At 34.0% G+C, this 27,015-nt stretch overlaps 2 protein-coding genes across 3 annotated transcripts in view; one reads left to right on the top strand and one right to left on the bottom strand.

Annotated features, from left to right (window-relative positions):
* LOC107063900 (kin of IRRE-like protein 1) overlaps positions 1-27,015 on the top strand; it is a 304,919-nt gene that overhangs the window by 38,290 nt on the left and 239,614 nt on the right. The gene's annotated exons all lie outside the window — the stretch shown is intronic.
* LOC107063902 (glucose dehydrogenase [FAD, quinone]) lies at positions 23,007-26,827 on the bottom strand. Its single transcript, XM_015316054.2, has 9 exons — positions 26,669-26,827; positions 25,762-25,975; positions 25,548-25,676; positions 25,260-25,456; positions 25,035-25,129; positions 24,493-24,757; positions 23,692-24,160; positions 23,259-23,629; positions 23,007-23,188 (listed from the first exon to the last, which is right to left on the bottom strand). Exons 1-9 carry the CDS (start codon positions 26,669-26,671, stop codon positions 23,105-23,107), a joined length of 1,827 nt encoding a protein of 608 aa, XP_015171540.2. The 5' UTR covers positions 26,672-26,827; the 3' UTR covers positions 23,007-23,104.

Below are 27,015 nucleotides of genomic sequence, written 5' to 3'. Positions count from 1 at the left end.
AGAGAGAGAGAGAGAGAGAGAAATTACCGACGGGCAATGACAGAGTTTCCTGCGGTTTTCTCCGCCCGTCCGGTTGCATTTACGGCTCAGTAACCTGGCAATAAATCCTTTCTCTCTCCCTATTCTCTCTTCTTCTCGCTTGGTTAGTATTCGCTCGCGCGCATTGCCGGATTCGTCGGAACGTAATTCTAATTCGATATAAATTCGTTCTACGCTTAAACGAGTCTATTTGTGCAAAATTTAATCCAATTGTTGATTTTTATGAACGCGTCATTAGATTCAAATAACTAATTTTAACATTTGGTTAATGAAATTGAAGAGAGAAAAATTTTGAAGATACTTATCGCTCTCTTTTAATTATATTACTTAAATATTGATCAGAAGCAATGACTAATGTTTGTTTTTTTTTTGTTTGTTAAAGAAATCAAATATTTGGATAATATATACATTTGTATATAGTAGATATTTATAAATTTTGTTTTCTTATATCTTTTTGTCGTATAATCACATAGATTACAGCAAATATTTTGAATATTTTTCTTCCGTAGTCTAATAAGTTTTAAAACATCATGTGTGTGTGATTATTTTATAAAAATATTTCTTTCTATTCTTTTCGGTCGGGTAGTTACATCGAGAAAAGGAAAAGTTAAAAAAAACTTGAATATGTGATTTCACCCACTCAAAATAAATTTCTGACTAAGCAAAAATTGTTTGTTTGTTTGTTTTTATACCAAACTCAACGTGCTCTACATACTCGCAAAGTTTAGTTAAAATCAAAATTTTCAGGATAGAAAGTTCCACTTGCGAATTTTAAAAGCTATTCAAAGAACTTGTAAAATCTTTTCTTTGGTATTTTTTTGTGTTGTTATATCTACCCATGTCTGCTGATGTCCACTGGCACACGAAACTACTTGAGAAATATTCTCTCAAAAATTTATTCGAGTGTCACATAAAATAATTCAGTCTCTAAACGATAATACTAAAATAAGGATATATGAACCTTTCCATGACATATTTTAAGAACACGTCTTTCATATAACACACTTTAACAAACATATCAAATCTTTATAATACATATTTCTTTCATAATAATCACATTCGTTCAATTAAAATTATTTTAGACTTTAATCTAATACGAATTCTATATAGTATCATAAATAAGAATTAAACGTGTTATAAAAATGTTTCTTCTAGAATGCTTGTATCTCAACATGTAGAAATGAATACGTAGCTTTTTAACCAAAAGCTACGTGTGAACCTACTGAAACCTTGTTATTCAAATCCCAGCGTCCCTCATTCGTTTCATATTTGTATAGCATGCAAGTTTCACACTTGTCACTAATCCTTAAAGACAGGAAGGATTTATGCAGGATCATTCCTTCCTACTCATTTCAAAGGAAAAAAACTACGCGTAGCATTTAATTTAATCATTTTAAAATAGTGTCTTTGGACAGATAAATGTGATGCTTCTCTCCCAAGTATACGAGATTTTCATTTTGAAATAAACTTAAATACGACGAGTAGTGTTTGCTCTTTGTTCATAATTTTCTAACAGAAATTTTACTCCCTCTTCGTATAGAATACGATGATAAAGCGTAAATGAGTTATTCCGCGATACTCCTTCCAAACGTAACGATTCGAATCAGTGTTTGTTGAATGCTCGATCATGCAAACACGTTATTTTATCCTGAATATTGAGTTTCTCTCGTCTTGATTCTGCCATTCTGTCTGGTACATATTAGCGCGATGTTCAACAGTTAATTCAGTAATATCGAAGTCTAATATTTGTCTTACGGCGAATATTATCGATTTGAAAATGTTACTAATTGATAGACGAGAGAAAGAGAGAAAGAGAGAGAGAGAGAGAGAGAAAGAAAAAAGAAAAAAAGAAAAGACGGACTGTTCAGTATCAAATATGTTTTGATATGAAATTTCCCTCTCTCTTCTTTTAATAGGCATACGTCATGAACGCATTTTCTTTCTCTGTTCTTTACATCACACATTCCTAATTCTCTATAATTCACATGGACTCTACTTATCCTAAACACACATTCTATCGCAGCGGGCACATTTTCTTTCTTTCAGTCATTGATATCCTAAATAAACATCCTTCCCGATATATTTTCTTCTTGCATCATTCGTTCCTTTGTCTGTTCACTTCTTTTCATAAACACGTATACGACTAGCTACCACTAAGCCCTTAAATATTTTATCACATACACACACACACACACACATATGTGCACTTGCACATTACTTACAGTGAGCGCGAACAAAGACTCTGCTACCTTTGAACTATTTAAGTTAACAAACGCAAAATTTGTTAACCTAAGAACGCTGAATCAATAGCATATTACTAGTCTATATCTATTTTGCTTAGAATCGTAAAGTTAGCGTGCGTGAGCACGATGTTTGAAACTATTCAAAGATCCTTAATCGGCTAGAATCAGAATACGATTGAAGATCGGTTCACTGACTTCTCATAAATACACACATATCTGGGATAAGTCCTCTTAGTTATATTCGTCCCTCATTTGGTCTTGTCTTTGATTCCTCATAGATAGACGTTCAACTACTACCATGGGTTTGTGTCATCGGAAATCCCATTCGAGAAGCATGTCGCCCTATTCCGACATAGCACAAGGTACTAGTTAATCATCGCCGAAGAAACTTCCTACCATCACCACACGTTTGGACTTTAGATTCATGCGTCGAACTTCCTTGCAGTAATAACGTTGCTTCGATTTATAATTGGTTATGTAGATAAATATTACATTTCCGATCCGTGTTAACGATCGGTAATGAATCCATATACTAAATTTTTTTAATTAAGACATCGAGGATTTTTCTTTTTCTAACGTCTGAAAAAGCATCAGTCTTGAAATAACGCGATGCGACTATGAAAGCTAGAAAGGCTGGTTAACACATTTTTCAACAGGCTCATCCATCATAATCAGGCACCTGTAGACTTGTGTCACGAGCGCAATCATACCACAATTCAGGGACGTTAACATTGGAGCGAATTTTGAAGCACGCTATAAATCCATCTCGTTTGGTTGTGCAATCAACTCCTCCAACGGTGCTAGTATTTTTCCAATCTCTTCCGATTCTCATTACCGTCTCGTTCTTCATTTGAACGAGATACTTAATCTCTATTTATAATTATTGTTAACCCATCGAATATAATATCTTGGTTAACTTTGAGAAATAAAATATTATGCGAGCGAAAATAAATGAAATGAAGATGGGGAGGAGGAGGAGTTAGTGGGAAAAATCGCAAACGTTCCCGTTCGTTCGTGATAATCAAGAAATTGCTAGACGTTTTCGTTCCGTTATGTATATAATTACCAGTTACGATCCGCGGTAATTGCGTCGCTTAATTTCCCAGACTAGCAGGACTAAACAAAATTTTTTTCTTTCTTCTATTTTTCTTTCGTTTTTCTTTCGACGCATTTAAATGCAGTGGCGCGCTGGCCTCCTTCGGTATTCGAGCGATTTTTTTCCTGTCCTTTTTTTTTTTTTTTTTTTTTTAACTTTACTACTCCGGTCGTACACGGCAAATAACGGACGCGCGTACTCAGACGTTCGTGTAACGCGTAGGTTTGCGGACCATTAACAAAGCTGTACGACGTCGAGTGGCCACTCGTTAAAACTCGTACGCGTCGGCTGTGCATCGGCACGCACCAGCGCGGTGTCGCGTGAGCGAACGTTCTCCATCCACCCTATACAAGTACCTATCCTCTTCTCAACTTTTAAACCCCCTTCACTCTCTCTTTTTTCTGAGACTTACGAAAGGCGAAAGATACCGCTCTCTCTGGGAAAACGTTTTGCTAATTGGCGATGCCGAATTTTACGCATGATAATCTCTTTTTAAGCTCCTTTAACGTTTTTATTTTTAATAAATTTCCCTAGGTAAATACGAAAAGTATCTCGCTCAGTTAGAATTAGAGAAAAAAAATATATATATATTTTCTGATTCTACCCCCTCGTATGTTATGATTAATAAGATCTCGCTAACCGACCACGCAAGTATACTCGTCTCTTTTTTATTCTCAATAATATCATTCAGGAAATAATAAATATAAATGCACTGAAAAAGAGAAAGAGAGAGAGAGAGATATCGCTGTATTGAGGTTAGACGTACCAAAGCAACGACCTTTCGTGTGAAAACTTGCTAGAAAGTGGTCTTAAGTTCTTCGTCACGGGATCGCTGGGCACGATCGATACGAAAGCGTGAATTATATGTTATCGAAAGAGAACACTTGGTATATGTGTGCGTATGGCTCCATATGGATACACAAGTATAGATACGCAAATGAGATTGTAGCGTTTGTTGCTAGAATTTATTCGAAATTGATCGAAAGCCGATATAACGATGATGACGGCGATAATAAAGGCAAGAGACAGTTTATAATCATTTTCAGTGCTTTTACGTACGATACATTCGCTCGTGTTCTATTTTCTTTTCATTTTTCTTGTTTTTTTTTTCTCTTCTTTCCTTTTTTTCTTCTTTTTTTCTTTACTACAGTTATTTAACGGAGACTATAGAGGACAAAAAATGGCCAATGGAGAGAAATGATTTCATTGATTTCCAATAACGTGTTAAAAAGAAGGAAAAAGGAAACGTTTACGTTCGCATTGTTCACACTTGCTCGGTGAATTAATCGGCGACGGGGGTTGCTTATTCGTGGAAAGATAGAAACGAGATATAAAATAACCGAGAGGATGAGAAAATCGATTGAAGAATAAGGAAAATAAGAAGAATAGATTTAAGAAAGTCATGAAAGGGAAGGATGAAAAACTGTCAAAGTAAAGTCAAATAAAGTGTTGTTTCTTGGTTTTATGTATAAAATGTGCCGATGAAATGAGACGGATGTTGTATATGTCTAAAAAATGATTGAAGAAAAAGAGAGAAAAAATACAAAACGAGAATGTATGCGGTAATCGGTCAAAGATAAATAGCGGTTTTCATAAAATTCAATTTGTATTGGTTTTTGCGGCTAAAACGAGAAAGAAAGATAAATGGATGAATAGAAGGATAGACAGACAGAAATAGAAAAAAATATGAGAAAGTAGTTTACCATACAATTTTATTTACAACAAAGGACAACATATTAACAGGATCGATAGTTAATCTTTCTCGATAACAACCTTATTTTTCCTACCAAGTCATTGCAAGGGTAAACAAAAGATGAGAAAAAAACAAGACAAGATAAGATGATTACTGTTATAATATTGAAGTTGCAATATTTAAATTTTTCATGATAAGGAAATTGTTTTGAAGAGAGAAGATAAAGAGACTAGGTTTTACACCTAACAAAAAAACTGTACGTAGACTGAATAAAGAAAAGATTGGGTTTTCACGAAGGTAATAGGAAGACTTTGAAAATATACGAAATGTGATACGAAAGAAGAATATATATATATACACATACATTCTAGAATGAAGTTTGCCCGATAGAGAAGAAGAAACGAATATAGCTTGTGTGTAGAAAGAGAGAAATAGAGAATGACTAGCTAGTAGAAGAATACTGAATAGTACGTGCAGCAAAACGAGCGGATTCAGTACACTGGGCGGGAATAAGGGCTAGTCAGGATAGTGATATACTTTAGTCGGACATGCAATTAGTAGTGCTAGCGTGACTATGACCTGGTAGTTGCCCCGTAGTACTTCGCCACGTAAAGGAGGACTTTCCGGACTATGATACTGTCTCGAATTCTTTAACAAACCTATAACTTCTCGATCTTATATTTTTCTTTGTTGTATTTTGAACCTTTTTACATATTTTCAAATATGATTAGGACATATAATTTGACCATGTTCACAAGTCGAGAATAATCTTCCCTTTAAATACAATTTACATTGGTTGCCGTGTCATTGCAGGATTTTCAGCTTATCAATAAACCTTTGGTTTCGGATGTTTGATTTTTGTTCAAATGCGCATATGGTGAATGTTTATCTTATAAACTAATATTGATATATTTTATTTAATAATCAATATAGGTAAATACGTAAGTTGAAATATTGCTTATAAAATCGAAATAAGGAAAATTCTCGTTGCAAACATCAGCGGTTAATTCACACGGTAACATTAATTATTTGACGGTTCTTTTTTTTTCTTTTTTTTTTTTTTTTGTCGAAAAGCGATCGATGGAACGAATAAGGTCGATGCTAGTAATTCATGCGGAGCACCGATAAAAGCGGCAGGAGCAGAGGCGCCTAATAGTATTCCGCTATAATTTATAATAGAATAGCCACGATGCACGGGCAGACGGTCAAACAAGCAAGAAATATGGGCGAGGCCATTAAAAGCTAACGATTAATTAAACACGAAATAAATATTTGGCCAACGAATTACGGCGTTATTAATCTCCGTTTTGTGCGTGCCGTCCCTTCGTGCATATAATCTGCGTATAACGTATCTACGCACCGTGGTACCACCGAGCTTTCCTATTCCTCGCATCGTGTTTATACTAACGCTTATGCGACCGTCGACGTCCATATTCGCACGTAGTTAGTAACGTCAACATACGCCCTACATACCATATTTCTTATGACTCTCGTTTTGCATCCCACCATTCACGAAACTTTTAGATTTTTATTTTTATCATTAATATGTAGAAAATGTCGTAGAAAATCTCCATTTTTTTTTCTCAAGATTTTTTATCGGTATATTTACGAGATCATTGTCACGTAGGATGAGTTTTGAAAATAACGTCCAATTAAAAATAATCTACGTTTTGTAAATCAATGTATTTAAGATTATTATTAGAAGCACAGATAGGCGAGAGAATTGTTCGAAAACTTGATACGTTGTTATAGTGTTCCACTCATCTGGAAGGAGATCAGTGCACATAACAACTCCGTAATCGATAATGACGTTATCAATGTAATATTATCCTTATTAATAATAGTTATTCGTAAAGTATATTAAAAATTATACAAAACTTGCATAAATCGTCGAATTTCTATTAAAACGAAAAAATACTTTTATTCATGTATAATATGCAAACTTCATGAAGATCCTATAAGAGTTTCTTTTTTAGTATCGAAAGATTTTTCATAATAATACAACCATTCATTCGTCTCTATATATAGACAGTTTTTTTTCTTTTAGTATAATATGAGGCAGTTTTTTAGCCGTAACTTCACGTGCTATTTTTTAAAGAGAAAAGTTTGTTTAGGGCAACTTTATATTAGAAAAAAAGGACAAAATTAACGAGGATAATTGGTTCTGCCCTACTGGCCGGATTTGCTTTTTTATTCGCCCTTTTATTCACTGTGTTGGGCACGCGAATACATTGCAATGCTGGAGCGAAGAATAGGAACACCTTGCTCTGGAGAAAAAACAACGTTAACTACTACGAGCAACAAAATGCTTTTCCTTCGAGTTTTAGTTGAACGAGCGAACAATACTCTTTCTTTGTTTTCCACGAAATAAAGAATAAGGTAGAAAAAGCGAACAATTAGCGTACGATACGTACTTAAGGTTTATATGAATTGTACGATTTATCAGTAAATTTTCATTTTTCCTAGTTTTACAATACTTAAAAGAATATTCTTTTTATGTAGATATATTTATATGCTATAGTGTAACTGTATAACGAGTCTTAACTTTTTCTCATTGATTATTGAAAAAGTATATTCGTTCGATAACTCGATGAGTTTACTATGGACATTAAAAGATTATTAGGAATAAAGGGAAAATATATATGTATATATTTCTAACTCTGCGTAAAACATAATACCATAGTCAGTTATACAACGCAGAACTGTAAAGTTCTCTGAGATATACCAACGCTGACACGTCATAGAAAGTTGCGAGTCACTCCATCATAATTACTCTCACTCGCGCACCCATAGGACACGTTAGTTTCCATTCAAAGCAACGCGATCGCTCATTAATACATCACATGTAATTAATCCTAGTCCGTACGAACCGATGTCTTCCCACCTCTTACATCTTCCTATATTTCATCAAATCTTATTCTTTGGGTAGAAAATCTTTCCGGAATGTTGATCTCAACTGTCTTAATAAATCTATCAACATAATTGATCAGTATTACGTCAATTTGAAGCGATTCATTTAATCAATATAATTCGTTTTAAATGAAAGATTTTCGTAGATTATCTAAAAAAAATGTAATGATTATATAATATTAATGATATTATTATTTAAAATTTATAATAAAGATAGTCTAACACATTAATTCGATAAATTCCTAATAACAATTTATTTTCTAATGATGTCTTTCCTATACCGTTTATTAATCAATTGTTCTCTAAAATATTCGTAATGCACGTTACAAATTATAATATGTACGTGTTTGATAGCAATAACAATTGTTCTGTTTCCTTTGTACATCTATTCTATTTAATATCAAGTATACACGTAACGTTAACGATATTAATTAAGTTGGTTCACTAATAATGAGTGACGTTCATATTGTATGCAGAAAAAGTACTTAAAGGATTGAATCATTTAATGAAAATTACAGAATATCAATTTATGAGGTAATTAAAAAACGATTGTCTCTTAATTATGTCAATTATGATTCAACGAAATATTATAATGCAATTTTACTGCAGTAAGGTAAAGAATATTTCGTGTTTGTTTTTTATAATTGGGTATTTTTTTTCTTGATTTTTACGAAATTTTAGTGTATGATTTTAATAAACAAAAATCATGAACATAATGAAACATGAAAATTCGTTGATTAATTAGAACTATTTCTGTAATGAATAACTCGAACTTACTATTTATGAAAAAAATCGCACGCATGATACGACAATTCTCGAGGAAAAAACCGAATATTTGATGAGACATATTGAGTCAAATCGATCTGGAATGATCAAAGACAATATTGTAGATGGAATCATATATCGAATTCTTCCAGACGGATTAATCCAAAAAGGAATGTTCCCAACGATCGTCGATGAATTTTGCAATTTTTCAATGCATTACGATTATTGTGCTTTGTCCAGCGAGCGTATTTTTCCGTTTCGTCCGGCACAGCATTTCACAAAAATAAAATTTTTACCGATGAAAAAAATAAAAATAAAAATACAAATAAAAAAGAGAAAAAAAAGCTCGCCCGCGACGAATTTTGTAGAATATTAAATATAACTGTGGACAACGTTAATGTGTGCTTATTGATTTTAATACACGTAGAGAGAACGCACCCGCGTTTTCGGCTAATATTTAATAATGTTAGAAATGAAATAACGTATCCTGTACAAAATTTCTATGGTTTAGAATGATATGGCAATAATTTCGTATGCAATCTTTTTCGATGACACTAAAAAATTTATTTTTTATGTTTGAGGTATATATACGTGACATAATATGGGTCGATGCACTTGTTTATATAGAAAAACTGTATTTTTATGAAAGAAGATTAAAATATAAGCTAGTATAAATAAATACGACTATAATTATTCCTTCTCTTCTAGTTTCCGTAAATAACAATACACCAACGCTTGTGTTTTCTCCAGTGACCTAAAGATTGAAATAGAGAATATATTCTTTGATGCTGAGCCATTTTAGTAGTACCTTGAATTATGAATAGACCATTATTATTTATACGTATTTGCAATAAAAACCTACGCTTGTTTCTATTTTAGTCAACTCTTTCTTATGCGTTTTGTTTATTCACGCTTTTTTTTGAATCAACATTATAAATACCGAGAACGTAGAATATAGAAATTTGTGCATAGGAAGAAAGACTATATTTATTTTAAGACATAAAAACCATAGCTCGTTACTGTTGAACGATGGGCAACACATAACACATACACAACGATGATGTTCGTATCAAGAACAGAGGAAAATATGAAGGAACCACCTTTGGTTACTAGAAAGGTAAGAGCGCTGTTAAAACGAAACGTCACGATGCAAGTTTTTCGTTTTTTTTCTCTCTCTCTCTCTTTCTCTTTCTTCAGTCGTTTCTCATACAACCGACACGGCTGTGATTTTTCTTTCATATTTCTTTTTCTTCGTAGTCGTCATCGCAACGACTTGCATCGCAACTTGTCTCGTTTCATAAAAACAAATTAGACATCAAAAACATTTGTTCATCTCGACGATTTAAATCAGAAAATAATTGTAACATCTATGATATACGTAACTACACTTATGATTCGAGAAAATCCATAAAACCTTTTACCTTAAGCACTTTATGTGTTATAAATATAAATTGAATCACGAGTAAAATAATCGATTCGGTAGATAAGAAGATAATATAATTTTCGAATGTTGTACGATGTCTTCTTTTGCGTTGAAAGAAAAGAAAAGGAAAAGAGAATCCAATAGCACGATCGGCCATGTAATACTGGTTATTAAGAATGATGACTGCGGCGTACCGAGGTAGAAACCGGCAACGCTATACATATTCATGAGGACAAGTGAATCAGCCGTATCTTACCGTCCATGGAAAGCTCTTCCTTCGTTCGTAAAACGATCCCGATTGAATTTTGATAAGCTAAGAACGCGTTTTGTACCGGTCATTATTAATCGAAATTTGAACGAAAAGCTTGGTAACATTAAGCTCGCACGATTCTTATTAAACAGTGCAACGATCAATCGCTATTTTCTTTTCCATTAAATTCCCTGTCCTATCGTTCGTATGCGAACAGGGAAGGGGCGGGTAGCAAGGTATGTGTAGACACTGGTGATAAAGGAATAATTCATTATTAAGGCAATTGTTTAGAACGTATTGTATCTTCCGATTGACGATAAAGGCCAATACAGACGTCTCAACAATCTCGGAAGTTGCGCATCGAAGCGTCGGAAATGGTGAACATCTTTCCACTCCATTAACTTGCCAATGATCGTAATTGGATCTACCGCGAGTCAGGAAGGAATCGATTATCCATACAGGCATAGGTCATTCCCCTTGTCTTACAACTCGATGGGAAACGATCAAAAGCAGCTGTTGCGACCTATCACGAAATAGTATTCGCTTAGAATTGACAATTTCATCCCTTTGTCTCTTACTAAACATCTTCGATCTCTAACTTATGATTACTGCGAAATTTCAAAGTTAACAGTTTTGATAACAGATCATTGTGGAAATATCAATTTATTGAAAATTGAACAACGTTTAAAATTGTTGAATAAAAAAATAATATAAAAAAAGATAAAAACAACTGGAGTGGTAACAGTATTTTTATTTTTAAATTTTATTGAAAAGTTTTAACGCCTGTTTTAACACGTCTCGATAGACCTGAATGCATCGTCAGTTGCGCAATGCCATCCGGATGCTTTGACGCTTTTCGATACGAAATGTGAGCAATGTAAACGCACTATGTAATACTCAAATATAACATAAAAATACAGTAAATAAATAACCTTATATTCCAAGTTTACCATGGTACCGAATTTTTTCTTCGGAATAAATTAATTCAATTTTGTTAATGTGTTCACCGTTTAATTCCCAAAACGAATCAGTTTAAAACAGTCTGATTAAAAGAAGTAGTTCGAAAATTAGGTCCCATCGTGTATGTGGCGTCGTCAAAACCGTATCACACAAATTTAGAATTCTTATATCATTTACCCTTTACTCCTTCTTCCTTTCTTTTTTTTCCTTCATTCTCATTCGCGAATCCTCGGTCGTTTCCATGACCGTGGGATTTACGCCACGACCTTTATTTATTCATGTTTTAATTACCTTCCCGTCCTTCCTCCACTATAACGGGCACGTGGGTACACTCCGAAACGAGAAACTTCAGGGTGGCTGGAGATTAATGGGCTTGGTTAACGTTCCGCTATGTACAGGAGGTGAGAAATTTGCGTTATAAAAAAGAGGAGAGAAAGGAAAAGAAAAGAAAGTGCGCGCGCGCCAGCAAACCAACGAATGAGAAAGAGAAAAAGAAAGAGAGAGAGCATGAGAAAGATAGAAACAGAAGAAGAAGTTAACGGTATTCGTCAAAAGGAGAAGTGTCATTGTTTTCATCAGAAATGCTACGTTTTTTTGCGCCTCACAGTATAGAACCGAAGATAGACGGACAAAAAACTTTTAACTTTGTTGCCAAACCGAACGATTCAACAGCGAAATACTTGACATGCTTTCTTGTACCATTCTATATAGTCTTTTATCGTTCGAAATAACTTCTTCGTAAATGTAGTGGTTGACGACGGTGTTCTATTATTCGAGACGCTCCCTGTCATTCCATCTTACCTTTCGAGATGACAACTACGACGACGAGGAAAAAAGATGAAAAGTTAAGAAAATGTATTTATCATCACCGTATCTTTAATCCATTCGACAAAAATTTTTAATAAATTTTCAAATATTTTAGATCTCATTTATTATCTATTTTTTTTATTTTTTTATAACAGAAGCGTTGTGGTTCTTATTATTCGAAAAGTCTAGGCTTGGCTCGCGGCTTTCTGATTCTCGTATTCGTGGGCAATGCAAAACAGCCTCGGAAGATAGGATCGAGATCCAGAGTGAGTAGGGCGTAAAGTGCAGGGAGCAAGGTGCAGGGAGCAGGGAACAGTAGGGTGCAGGGCAAAGAGGGTAAGGGCCGGCTGGCATTCATCTGAGCAGATAAGATCGCTTGTTAAACCCACCCTCGGTGCACGTTACGTAGCCTCTACGTATACGCGTTCTCTCACCTGGATGGAACCTTCGGAAGGGTGAAGAGCGAAGAAGGGAGATAGGCTCCGTTACTGGCAACATCCTACTGACACGAGATAGCTCGCTCGCTCGCTGGCTCATCCTCCCTCCTCCCTCCTCCTTTCTCCCTTCTCCCTCCTCCCTTCTCCCTCCTCCCTTTCACCCTTTCCCTTCCCTTCCTCCTTCCTCTTTCTCCCTCTTCCTCCTTCTCTTCTAGTAAACCCTCACCGACGTCGTTCCTCCTGCTTCGAATCTCATCCACCACTACCACCGACAGCACTACCGACAGCACGACTAACACCATCGACACCGATACCGCCGACACCACCAACTTCAACATCACCACGAAGCCCACCACCATCGGGCTCTACCACGAAGCCCACCAATCAGGCCAGCTGTTGCCAGATAACGCGGTTAACTGTCGCGTCTCAATTTCGATACTGATTCTCTCTCTCTCTCTCTTTCTTTCCCTTTCTCTTCTTCTCCTTCTCAATCCTTTCGTTCTGCGCAACCCTCGCGTTTTCGTGCCCAACCATCGATAAGTGCTCACATCCGCCTTTCGCCTACTTTTCAAACTCTACTTCTACTTTTGGATTCAACGAAAATTTAATGCTTTTGATAATAGGAGAGTGAAATTTTAAATCGACATACAAACATGAACAAAACTATATACTACTACATGAACAAACTAATATACTACCTCCTCTCCCCTCCTCACTCTCTCGTTTTCTCTCTTTTATTTTATATATTTACCATTTGTTAGATTAATAAATAAATAAAATTATTTAGAATGTCTACGAGTGTCTTGTATCACGTTGTTGGGTTTGAAAGTGTAATGTAAATATTTATGAAAACTTTATGGTAAAAGATCGAGTGAGTCTCTTGCGCATCATCATCGATGTGAAAGCATAGTGAACAAAAGTAAGGAAAGTAATAATAATAACTTTTCTTTATCGTGGGTATATAATACGCGTAAAAAAGATGCGGTAATGGTGCGGAGAAAAGTCACATAGCGTACAGAGCTAGTTTAAAACGTGGACCGGCTAATTAATTATCACTGAAAATATCCGAAGAAATGTAATTAATGTCGACAAAATTCTTTTGTTCGGTGTAACAGGATGATTTTTTTCGACACCGAATTATCGGTAAAATATCTCGTGAAAACGATGGAAGATGGCTTGTAATTTCTCACGTATTATCTCATACAATATGCATCTTCAAGTTCTTCTTCTTCTTCTTCTTACTCTTGTAGGTGTGAGCATTGGAGCCGTCGTAGAAAAATTCTTCGTGCGTAGAGAATGTCATGCATCATAATTCACCGTCTCGATAATGCTCTTCATAATACGATACGTCGGTGCGACGACGCCTTTATGCTAAACCGTTCTTTTATCATTTATAAACGTCGCGTTTCTACATCAAAATACATTTTATAACAATGGACGTTTTCCTCGCAAATCGATTGGTCAACGCGTTTCTATTTACCATAAGCCACGCGTTAATTATTTGCGGAATCACCCGCAGTGATTACACTCCCTGTATTTTATTCCAGATTTTCGAAATGGAAAGTACAAATACAGTTCATATCGAATTTCTCTCTACCGTTCCAATTCGCATTTTGATATTCGTCATATTACTTAGTGTAACATAAATCTCACAAATATTTTTAGTCTTGATATGAATAGAAGCTTTCGAATTGTGATTTTGTAATGAACCTTTGACGATTGATCCAGTGTTTCAAAAAGACAAAGCAGAAAGAATAGCTAAACATTTGTCTTGTAACATGACAGTAAAATATAATATAATAAATAGTAAAAAATAGGAAATAAAAGTATCCATCTTAAGGGTTTTTTCTCCTTTCGTAGTGTGTTCAGGTGACCTCTAGAAATAATCATTCTGCCTAACGGCGACGATTTATCGAACAATGACAAACGAAAGCGAAGGTTTGAGTTTCCCTTCTACCAGCGAACAATCGCAAAGAGCAAAAGAAACCCCTCTTATTCAGTAAGCCTGGGGATAAAATGTTGGTAAAATAAATAAAGCGTGGCTTCACTCCATCGAGCTACCCTCGTGCGGATCCACCCTGCAGAGAAGAAGAGGTCTCTGTGGGACTCGCGCCTAAAGCGACGCCGAAATTAAGCGAGCGGCAAAATTCTTGAAAGGGCCACCCTACTTTGCTAGAGAATGGAGATGTTAAAGGAAAAAAAGAGAATGACAAAGTCTTACTATTCCAAATCCCTCCGCCTCATAATTTTACGTCAAGCACTACGATCAAACCGGAAGTCTATCAAATTATAACATCCCCAATACCACTCTTGCTAACAATCTTATTCAAATGTAAATCATTAACAATTTTAATACCTCGATAATGATTTGCATTTTATTTGTAAAGATTTCGTGTTCATAGCATTCATCTTTTAAGTAAGTTATTGAGTACTTTCTTTATCGCAACCTAATAGCCTATTATCATTCGTAAACATTTTTGAACTTATGGTAGATATAAAATAACGATACACTTAAATGATATATGACGATTACTGTAAGTAATTAGGAGAATTACTAAAGTAATAATGTAATTTTTTGTAATTATATACGTTTAAAAAGTTTAATTTGGTAAGATGATCAATATATAATAGAAATGAAAAAAAAAGCCCAAGAAAATTAAATGTTCGTGTTAACGATCCTTATACGAACGATGGAATCTTACAATATTATTCAATATAATATTCTGATCGCATACACGAGTATGAATCGATAGTTTCCTGTTTCTCTGAAACGTGAAAAAAGCGAATACACGTCGACACACATGTGCGCCTACTTGAAAACGGAAACGGACACGACGCAAGAGTGAAAACGCTGAGTGCCACCCATCATACACCCACCAACGCATCACCATAGTGTCCGTAGACGGAAAGGGTCGAATGATCAATCCGACGGAACCACGATCCATAAATTCGTCGCTTGGCAAGGGCTGTTGTTTTTGCAATTTACGAAGCGAAACACATATTTGCGTATTTGTTTCAATCGATAAAGACTTATTTGCGTCATCCCTTAGATATTCAACACCAAAGTTTAAACGGAATCAAACCATTTAACTAATTGTCACTAGGTCGAATTATAAAATCTTTTCAATTAAATTTGAAATATTTTTCCACCTAATTTGAAATCGTGTCAATGTATTTATTCTAACTGTAGATATTTAAACACATTTTTCTATTATTAAGTTTTATTCGAAGAAAATATGCAAGGGGCGAATGATTGCTGCTTTTTGAATAAATAGAGAAATCTTTAATACAAGTACGACTCGTATTGGTCGCGAATATCCCCCCGACATGGATTCATAGGTCGAGCAGGCAGTTATTAAACGTAATTGGGCTAATTAAACGGAGGGGTACCTGAAAGAAGCGGTATCGTTTCCGAGCCACTAACTTTGAACGATCAGCGCCACTACAAACGACCCACTTTTCTTACCCTCCGATATATTTAAGTCAACTGTTCAGACGCCATGTTAACGTTTTTTTTATCCTCCCTTCTTGCTTTTTCATTCCTTTCGTCATAACCCCAAATTTTTAACGTACTTGTCTTATCATCCTGGCTATAGTTCTACATTAATTTCGATTTTTACTTTGTTCAAAGTTAAAAAGTGAAAAAGCAGGTATTTTCTTTTGATTATTCAACTCTATATAAGTCGATTTACATGGACCTAAGTAAAATTGTGAAATAAAAACATCATTTTTGCGCAATTATTAGAAAAAATTACGTTATTAATTGATACAAGAGCGAGCAATGTTAAGTACGCTTTGCTTATCTCATATAAAAATCAATTTTCACAATTTTACCTTACAGGATCGTATATTATTTTTACTTTTATATTTATATTTGTATTAAAAACAAAATACATCCAATTATTTGACAAAAACTTTGGTATGTTTTAAGATTTTTTTGGAAAGTGATCAAACAAGTCTATGACACGTTGAAATGAAAAATATAAATCTGTTTCAAAAGATTAAATCTCTATTATTTTTTTATACCGTCAAGAGCGTAAACATGACTTCTTTTGCGAGCTGTTTGATTACCATTGTAGAATTAGCAACAAACTCCAAACATTATATACCTACGAAATGTACCTACATCATGTAGCTAACTTTTCTTTCGCGTTCTCGTTTAATTAAACCGTAATAGTTAGTTCATATACTGTTAAAAGCCAAGATCGTTACAAATAATATTACGTGTATCTAACAAATCCATACGTGTTTTTTCTCTTTCAAAGTATTGAATTAGGACATAAAAAATGATTATTGTATTTTTTATTAATATTTATTCATGACAAATTAAATTTACTGCTGTTAGTTTGTTAATTTTTACAAAATATTTGAAATTAATATAAAAGAATAGAAGTTTCGATCAAACACTTTCCGTTAAATCAAATCCTTCTACTTTTTTTTACATATCATTTTATTTATGCTTTTTGTTTCTTTCTCTCTCTCTCTCTCTCTTTCTTTCTTTCTTTCTTTTTCTCGTTTTTTCTTGTTTATCGATCTAATTGCAATTTTTATCTGCGGCGAATGTAATTCCTCGCGTGGAAAACGTAATAACGTGCTTCTCTTCTTCCACGCGCAACCTCTCGTCCTTTCGATCTTTGCAATAATCCGACGCGATAAGGACTAATTGGAAAAAATGCAATAACGCTTAGTCAGCGACGAGAACTCAACACCCCTCGTTTTTCCTTTTCTCTCCCTCTCGATGCGTGTATCTTCGCATGATCGATCGATTCCTAGGTACTATCGTAAACTGATTCGAGAACAATTTTCTGCGTCGATATACGTTGAAGATGTAATCACTGTTGTCGATTACCCTATTTTGAAAAATCTCTCCTCTTTTGTTTTTCTCTTTTTTTTTCTTTTTTTTTTTTTGCTACAACAGCACTCGAAATCTCTACTCGTATTTTCCTCTTTATTAATTTCTAATAGGCTTTTTCTTTTCATTTTTAGCAGTTTGTTTCTTTATTCAAATTCGTTCTCTGCTAATCGAGCTTTTTTAAACTCGATAGAATAGGGTTTCGTTAAAAAAAAAAATAATAATACAAATCGTTGAGTCACTAATAACCCGAAGATTTTCCAATAATTGTACCAACAGATCAGAATTTCATAAATAATTAAGTTCTCTTAACATTTGAATGTACAATTTGAAAATATAATCAGGAATGATCGTTGAAACGAAAAGCTCGGGAGATTCTCTTTCCATTCGTTTAATAAAATTTAGAAAATAGCGTGCATAACTGTTATCACATTTTTCGCGTCAATGTTAGCGCACGTTTTTATACCCCAGAATTTTATATTTGTCGAAAGAAAAAAACAAATAGAAATGAAACGTGTATGCTCGACTGTGTCATATTTGTATTAAATTGTAAAGAAAAATGTGTTGCCAGACGATTTTGTTAGTAAAAATTTTATTAAAAAAATGGCGGTATAGCACGCTGTCGATCTTTTCCCAGACACGAATTGCTCTGTAGGAAAGCGTGCGTACAATAAAAAAAGGGTGCAAAAGGTCATGCACATGTATGGGATGAGAACGGTAACTACGGTATCTGGATCGAATCGGTCAACACGATCAATTCCAGTGCGTTCATTCGGGGGTGAAATAGGATCGTCTTTTAAACGTATCACAACCCCTACTCTATACTCACTCTACCTAATATAATACAACGATAAAATCATTACAATCCTACTATTTCGTTTAGCGTTTACTACCGTGTTTCCTCTCTCTGTGTCTCTCTTTCTTTTTCTCTTTTTTTTTATTTTCTTTTGTTCTGAAAATGTAACACGATCTACGATGCAATTTAGAATTTTTATACGCTCGTAAAAACATATTTACATTATTTTTTAACATTTTAAAATATTTTATCGTTCTTACGATATTTACAAATAATCCGTTATCATATTTATTAAAGTCTATAAATTTTCAAATTTAGTGTCTTATTTAAAAATAACTAAGTAAGTGATATGAATCCTTTTAAATATTTTATCATTTCATTTTCTATTTCGTTGAATGTAATTGTAACACAGCACGAATATACGTTCCAATAAAGCATTGCACTACTGCGAAATAGCTTTTTATATTCTTTTATTTTTACATTTCAATGAATCGTACATGCCAATATTTGCAATTGATAACGCTAGAAAACAGTGGAGAGAATAAGAATTATAGTTTGCACTAGTTTTGTTCGTTAGCGAAGATACAATTGATGGCAACAATACGTTCCTAAGTAAATGTTTTTTCGCTAAACAAAAGCAAACTATTTTATCGTATGAATATATTAGTTCAATTAATCTGAATATAGGGACAAAATAAAAATAGGATAAGTAAATCTTAAATAATACGAAAGCTTTTAAACAAATACATTTTGAAGTAGATGACAACGGTTCCGAGGACATTTAAATTCTGCAGGGAAGGAACATGTTTAAATGAAATTCTATGACGCTGATTTTCCTCTCATTCATTTCTCCTCATCCTTTAAACACAATTTGACTGTACTTGATGGAACTGTGAATTAATTCTAATTAAGGTAACATTTCCATTCAAAGGGGATTAAGAGACAGTTGCTAATGGAGGTATATAATATTTAAGGATACGTGAAATCTCTCTTCAAGATAATTGATCGTAGACCTTGAAAGGTTAATTTAAAAATGCTTCTTTAAGGATCTTCAGAATAATTAACGCATCTCGTCTGTTATAATTTTACATTATTTCAAAGGTCAATTTATCGATAAACTTTGAAAAATAAAAACTTTGACGAGTGTATTGTATAAATACGACACGCAAAACTGCATCTCCTTTCTTTGGAAGATGATAATTTGCGTTGATCCTCTGAGCTTTCGTTTCTTTCAAATAGCATAGGATAAAAGTTCGTAGAATCCACGCCAAGAAGAACGATCTCTCGAGTAAGTCAACGAGCAACTTTCTCGTTTTTTTTCTTCTGCCACCCGCACCTTGTACGTCGCGGCGCAACGCCAAAGATGTTGGCGGTGCTTCTGCTTGTAGAAAAAACAAAGAAAAAAAAAACAGGAAAAAAATGAGGAAGAAGAGAAAGAGATAGAAAGGAATAAAAAGAAAAAGAAGAAAAAAAAGATGTGAGAGGGAAAAGGATGAGTGCGCCAAGTTGGATAACGACGCGGATTTCAAGACCGGTGCCATTTCGAACACTCTACCCCTTTTCTTTCGACGCTTACGAAGATACACGTGCGCGCGCACATACATCTATAACCACATATACACACAAACACATACATTTTTGTGAACAGAAAGACCAAATCGTCCCAAAGAACGTCCTTGTACGCCTTGTAGGACATCTATTACGACTACCGTCGAGAACAACAACTTTCTCTCTGGCAGGATAAATAACGAGGCTACGACAAAATATTTTAGCCCCGTTACCGAGCTGAGTTACGTTTCCTTAAGCCTACCTAGCTTAGAGACGCCTCGCGATCCTCCCTTCTCCAAACGTTTACTTTCAGTTTCTCTTTCTCTCTACTCTTCTCTCTTTCTCTTTCTCTATGCCGTTTTGTCGCGGCTCAGTGGACCGACGACAGTGAGCTACCGTCACGGATTTGTCGTCTTGATCCCCGACACGTCAAATGTACATGAATTTGTTCGTACACTAAAAGACATAAAGGCGCTTCGAACTGTCACAATCTTCCTCATTCGTGTAATTTTGTTGAAAGATTTTAAACGTTGATTTCCAATTTTATCTTCATCTTCCTGCTATGCAACGTAATTGAATCTATCTAACTTTATATCACTTTTCTACAACCCCAATACGTAGGTTTATTTTAATAGAGTGTAATTATTTTAATTATAGTTTGGTAATAAAACTCCATTATTCGTCGATTATCTCTGGTCTATAATTACTTTGGTATTTTAATCAAAAGTTCAATTATACGTCGTACGTACTTAATTTGCGGCCGACTGATTATCTATGGGAAGTTTGATAATATTCAATCATATTTAAAAAGTCTGATTAATGAAAATTTCCTGTTGTAAATTAAATTTTTTTAAACGGCATTAATAATATCAAGTGAATCGGTACACAAGTTAAACATGTCTTTATTTTCAAAAGTAATAATAAATATGAAATCGTTAAGTAATTAAAAATATTAGAATCACCATAGTATGTAAAGATAAAACATATTCGAATAAAAACGTTTGATTTAATACATCTTATAAGTAACATTATAATAAATAAATGAATACCACTTATAAATGACAATTGATTAATCATTTGCTTTTCGTTTATCTTCTTTTCTTGGTCGTGAACATGAACAATTTTGATAAAAGTGTTGTGTTTCATAGAATATTTGATTAACAGCTTCGAAAGTTATAAATTGTAGCATCAAAGCGTGCCAACAGTAGAATGTAACGAGGCGGCAGAAATTTTGTTATAACGAGTGGGAAAAGCTCGTGCAATTTAATCGGATTCCGAGAAAGTGAGATAAAAAAAAAAGAAAAAGAGAAAGAGTAAAGAAAGGAAAGCAAGAGAAAGATAAAGTATTAGGATCGCGATTTTGGGGATTCTTACGGAGATAGTTCTCTTTTATTGGCTTTATCCAACTTCTGTAACTACTAAATCCTATTTCTATCAACCAGATACACATAAAAATCGTTTCCCCTTCTATCTCTTATTCAGCATCGTTTCAAATTTACATAAATCAAGAATTTCGAACGAGTCTTAGAAAAATGCAATAAAATCTTTATTACAGATGATATTTCACGTTAATATTGACACACTTGAAAATCTCAAATTATTTAAACGATATTTTCGCGTTAAAAAATAATTTAAAAAAGTTTACGTATTTTTATGATGAAAAAACTTTCATCTCGAGAATATTGCAAGCTAGATTTGGATAAAAATCACGAAGGAATGATAAAAAAACTAGTCATCATACAAGAAAGATTTAACGAATTACTCCGTCTGGTTGGTGTGAATAGTAGAGGTGGAGGCGTAAGAGTGTAGAGAAAGAAAGAAAGAGAAAGAGAAAGAGAAAGAGAGAGAAGAGAGGCCAGAGGAGGCATTTGAAGTAGTCGAGTCTCCGGGGCCAGCTGCGCCATCCCACCATGAATTCATTCGCACCCTCATGAAATTCAAAGCAGTCGTTACGCTCCTGGCTCGACTACGACGACGACGACGACGACGACTACGACTACGACGACAATGTTGGGGACGACGTCGAGGATGGCGACGAGAATGACGAGGAATGCGTATAGTATGGTGTATGGTTGCGAATGGATGCCTAGTCTACATCGTCACGATATTCGATGTTTTATTTATAATTTGTTTATCTCATCATCTGCTCGGACTTGTACAACTTGCGCGTATAACTCATATCGAGCATATTTTCTTCCTTCTTTCTTTCTCAACTAGAATTCAGTGATTCTATCCAAATTTTTCTCTTTATTCGATATATCGACTCATCAACACTAATAATTGTCCGAGTTTTTATTGATATAGTTTTTTTTTTCAATTTGTATAATAGTATTAATTATAAAGTTATAATTAATGATTAAAAATTTATCTAACAACATATCAGCAGATTACTCTTTAACTATTGTTGATCATTCTTAATGTGAAATAACATGAAAGCAGAAACACATTTTCTCTCAAATGAAGTACTTTTACTGTTCGCGTAATTAAAAAACTTTCACAATTTCATTATCGATTCTTTGGTTGAGATGTTTACTGTTTAAAGCATGATGATAAAAGGACTTAGTAAAATTATAGGAATTTGTGTATATATATATATATTTTTTTTGAAATATTTGTGACTAGTATTAACTATGAATTTGACTAAAAACGTTAGAATTTAAATAACAAATACTAATTGGAAAAATATTAACATAGATAAGTTCTTATCTGAAATAAATCAAAATAATTTTCAAACGATCTAAATATTCGTAGAAGAAACGTTATCTTGGCAGTAGTTACCCTGTATCTAACCTCAAAAGAGTCCGGATGTATGAGTAGCCGGAGAGGTCAGGCGAAGGGTCACGAAATCGCTCTCCCGTATAAGCTCGTGAGTTTAAGGAGGTCGAGTGGACCTCTCCATGCTTCCACCTTCTACGACCACCAACATAACTACTGTCTCCTTATATACCGAACCATTTTCCCAACCTCCTATCCCTTCTTCTCCTCATTCTCCACCCCATTTCCCGTTACTGCATTTTCCTTCCTTTCTATCTCAATAACTGATATGCGAAATAACATAAGTATAACCTTCGCAAAAGTGGATGTACATTCTTATCCATTTTATCATCCACTAAAAATCTTGTAGTAACAATGAAATACGCGAAAATATTGTATTAATAATTTATAATAAATAAAGCAAGTAAGCAGCTGTTTTTTATATTATGATTTTAATTAATTATTGAATTTATTTAGTCGTAATTTAATTTTTTACTATACATTATAATAGCCTTACATAATAAAGTAATTTTATTCCAAGTATTTTTTCTTGATGAAGTCTGCGCATCTTTCACCGATCATATTGATCGCAGCAACGGGATTACCAGAAACGACCTGTAATTTGTCAAAAATAATTATTTAGGAGTTAGAGGATGATATCTGACCTGTCAATTAAAATCCTTACTTGTGGCATAATTGATGCATCAGCTACTCTCAATCCTTCAATACCATGAACTTTTAATTTAGGGTCAACAACAGCCATTGGATCGCTTATTGGACCCATTTTACAACTTCCAGCTTGATGATTCTCTGGTCTCGTATTCCATTGTATTTCACACATCCAATAATCATCGCTGTCATATTCATATTTAGAACATGGTTCTGATATCTGTTTAATCAGTTTCAAATTTCGTTTCTGCATTACGGTTGTATTAGCAATAGCTTGAATTACTCGAATTCCAGCAACAATGATCGCCTTATCTTCAAAATGTTCTAATTCGTTACTACGAATATAGGGTAGACTTTCCGATTTGTTATTCCTTAACCTTATGTATCCTGAAATAATGGAGATAGAAAAGTAATATCCGAAAATAGAAAGTGAAAACATTCAAAATTACCTCTACTCCTAGATTGAATATTTACAGATGTCATTCTGACAGTTTGTTTGTTATTGGTCACTTGTAAATCGGCAATAGTTTGTTTGCTAGTACAGGTAGCTTGGTATCCAGCAAAGAATATTTGAATGTCAGGATCATCTTCAGTGGTAAAATTTGAAGCAATTATACCGGTTACTTGAGCCAAACCGGTTGATGATAACGGTCCGGTTTGATTGTACAAATATAAATCGGCAGAATCAACGTTCAATTCCTGTTCTACTGGTCCGTCTAAATTGAAATCTAGGCCATAAGAAACGTGATTATGTAGATTCTCTCCGACTCCTGGTAAATCATGAACCACCGGAACTTTGACAGACTTCAAGTGATCTTTTGGACCAATTCCAGAATCAAGTAAGATTTTCGGCGAGTTTATTGCTCCCGCTGATAATATTATTTCACGTCTTGCTTTAACTGTATAAATTCTTTTATTCTGAAAAGGAACAAATGTAATTATTATCATTATCGCAATAAATTATTTATACTTCCGTATCGTTTCTTTGTAAAGTATGACGTTTGTAAGCAGTAAAAGTTTTTATGAATTTTGCGATAAGAATATTTCTAAGAAGAAAAGGAAACTATTGTGCTATTTTGATAACGTTTTTTTAACATTTTTAAAGAAAAATTATTTCTGATTAATATTGTATTAGCAATAAATAAGAAAGTCATGAATATGAAATAAAGTAATAAATAAATATCTACATGACGCATTAGTTTCTGTTTTCACACCAAAAAGTAGTAGTGTAATAAATTCTTCTTTCTTACCAGAACATATTTCACGGCATAAGCTTTCTTATTCCTTGTAAGTACTGTAGTGACAGTTGCGTTCAAGAGAACATGGAGATTCTTTCTATTTCTGTATGGCCTGAGATATGCAGCAGCGGTACTTTGTCTCACACCATCCTTGCTCAAAGTTTGAGCCACTGTGAATCCTGTTATTTTGTCCCCTACCAAATCTTCGCTCACTCCGTATTTTGTTTCATTGGCTGCTTTGAGAATGTCCCAAGCGAATGGTGGTTGCCATGGGAATCTAATCAAATCATTTTTCATTTAATATACGAATTTATACGCATATTATTATTTCTATGTTGTTTTACATTCACGTTAAATGCTACTGTGATCACTGAAGACTGATATTTAACTTTGTCCGTGGCACTGTATGGATCTATGGTGAACGGCGTTTCTATATTGTTTTATATATAATGTTAATAATCATGACCTATACGATATAAAATATCAAACTGGTGTAGCATTCAACGTATTAATATAAAATGGAAATTTATTAATTAAAAAAAAATAATATAAACCTCTCTACCGTCATGATGCCACCGGTACCATGATATTTTGCACTAACTCTACCAATTTCTCGATTGTCCTCTGACATTAAGAAATACGGTAAAACCTGCAATCATTGCATTAAAGAAATTAAATCTTTACCTTTTCTAAATAAAATTTGATACGCGTCTTTAATGTCCAGCGGCACATTAGAAAATTTTTAAAAATCATTTAATGCTTTTATATGTAATTGTTACCTCGTTCCAGGACCAGCCAGTGGAACCCATTTTTACCCAACGCTCGTAATCCTTAGCATGTCCTCGATGATAGGCCATACCATGATGAGCAGTACAACCACCCATATTCTTACCTCTCGGCCAATTACAACTTCTATTATTGGCTAAGCAGGCGTATGGCTCATCCGACGTTTTATAATTCCAATCCATTGAAGTTCCTAGAAAACACAAAACACTTTGGTTTTTCCTCAAACGTTTTAATTTGGACAATTATATGTATTTAGGAAAATTCATAAAAATATATTTTACCGAGATAAGCTTGAAGATAACTTGGAATTTCTGCACCAGCTGGCTCATCGTCTCCAGCTTCTATCAAAAGTACCTTCCAGTCAGGATTTTCACTCAATCGTTCTGCTACTACTGGCCCAGCGGCTCCAGCTGGAATTGATTCATGCTTATATGTTAAGTTGATGTATTTAGAAATATACAATTAATCGATCTTTCAATATTTTTGCCACCTTACCTCCTACAACAATAAAATCATAATTTATATCAGGTTTTTTCACAGGCTTAACTCGTCCACAGGGATCGCCTATTTTAGGATGATAAGTTACTAAAGTGCTGAGCAACGGAAGAAATAATGCTAAATGATTGGTAACGCAGACGTCAGGCATCGTTAGTCCTCCCAAAAATGGTTGAGAGCAATTAGGGCTCTCCACCCCCAAATCACTCAATGCCTAAAATCGTAGAATCAACAGAATTATATATAGTTTCCGTGAATTTATACTGTTATTACCACGATAATCATTTTACCCTCATCTTAATTTAAAGATCAAATTTATTCGGAGAAAGAACTTTTGCAAGAAATCTTTGTCGTCCGTTGTCACGTAGACAGTGTTTCACGTTAGCTAACGAATATAAGCCAAAACTAATTATGTGCAATTTTGCAACGTCAATTTTAAATGGCGTTATTAAAATAATTACTTTCAATTATTTTTTCCCGATAATTGCATGTATACATTAAATATACAAATACCTTTACTGTTTTAAAAGATACGTCAAATCTCTTAAGGAAAACACTAAATAGTAAAATGGGAGTCACACGATGACAAAAATGTTTTAGTTTTTAGTTCATATTTTTTTTAAAGATATCGTATATTATAATTACAGTATGAAAGAAAGGTCAGTGATATAATAAACGATGGCAGCATAAGAAATTCGACAGCTACCAAAAATTAATTAGCGATATACACGCTGATCAGAGTGTCAAAAATATGTCATGCATCTAAAGTATTTAATAATTATATAAAAATTATGTATTATGTATAATTAAATATCATGTAAGAAAATAGCAGCGTGAAGGATTGAACAATGTTGAATATCAAGAGTCATAGGAATTAATAAGAAAATCGTAGTGAACAAAGACGTACCATTTTGAATTGGTTGATTTTTCCTGCCGGATTTATTTAAAAGACGTGTTGCAACGAACTCTTGACGACTACACAAGATTACTGCGTGTTCTTTACTTATATAGCTGTAATTTCAGCTGATATATTCACCGAAACGCTCGTATGTGATTACACGATGTTATATATTATACTGCGTATGTATTATCAGGACATACGAATAGAATAATCACTTTTGGTGCCGTTTCTCTGAAGCACCTAACACAAGGGACTTTCCGCGTTTTAAATCACTTACATATATGATATTTGCTAATGAATTCTGGTTGTTTTAAAATTCCATTGATCATAATTGGTGTCATATATTTCAATAA

Source organism: Polistes dominula, unplaced genomic scaffold (genome assembly GCF_049000335.1).
Source record: "Polistes dominula isolate Pdom_NZ unplaced genomic scaffold, Pdom_raw_medaka contig_73, whole genome shotgun sequence".
In the NCBI taxonomy this organism is placed as follows: domain Eukaryota; kingdom Metazoa; phylum Arthropoda; class Insecta; order Hymenoptera; family Vespidae; genus Polistes; species Polistes dominula.
This window is presented reverse-complemented; position numbering and strand designations above follow the sequence as displayed.

Bases quoted from the DNA above. Each gene is read 5' to 3' on its own strand.
- LOC107063902 (XM_015316054.2), bottom strand. The intron at 25,130-25,259 runs GTAACAATTACA...CAATGATTGCAG, and splicing joins CTGGCTGGTCCTGGAACGAG to GTTTTACCGTATTTCTTAAT. The intron at 23,630-23,691 runs GTAATTTTGAAT...CCATTATTTCAG, and splicing joins TATTCAATCTAGGAGTAGAG to GATACATAAGGTTAAGGAAT.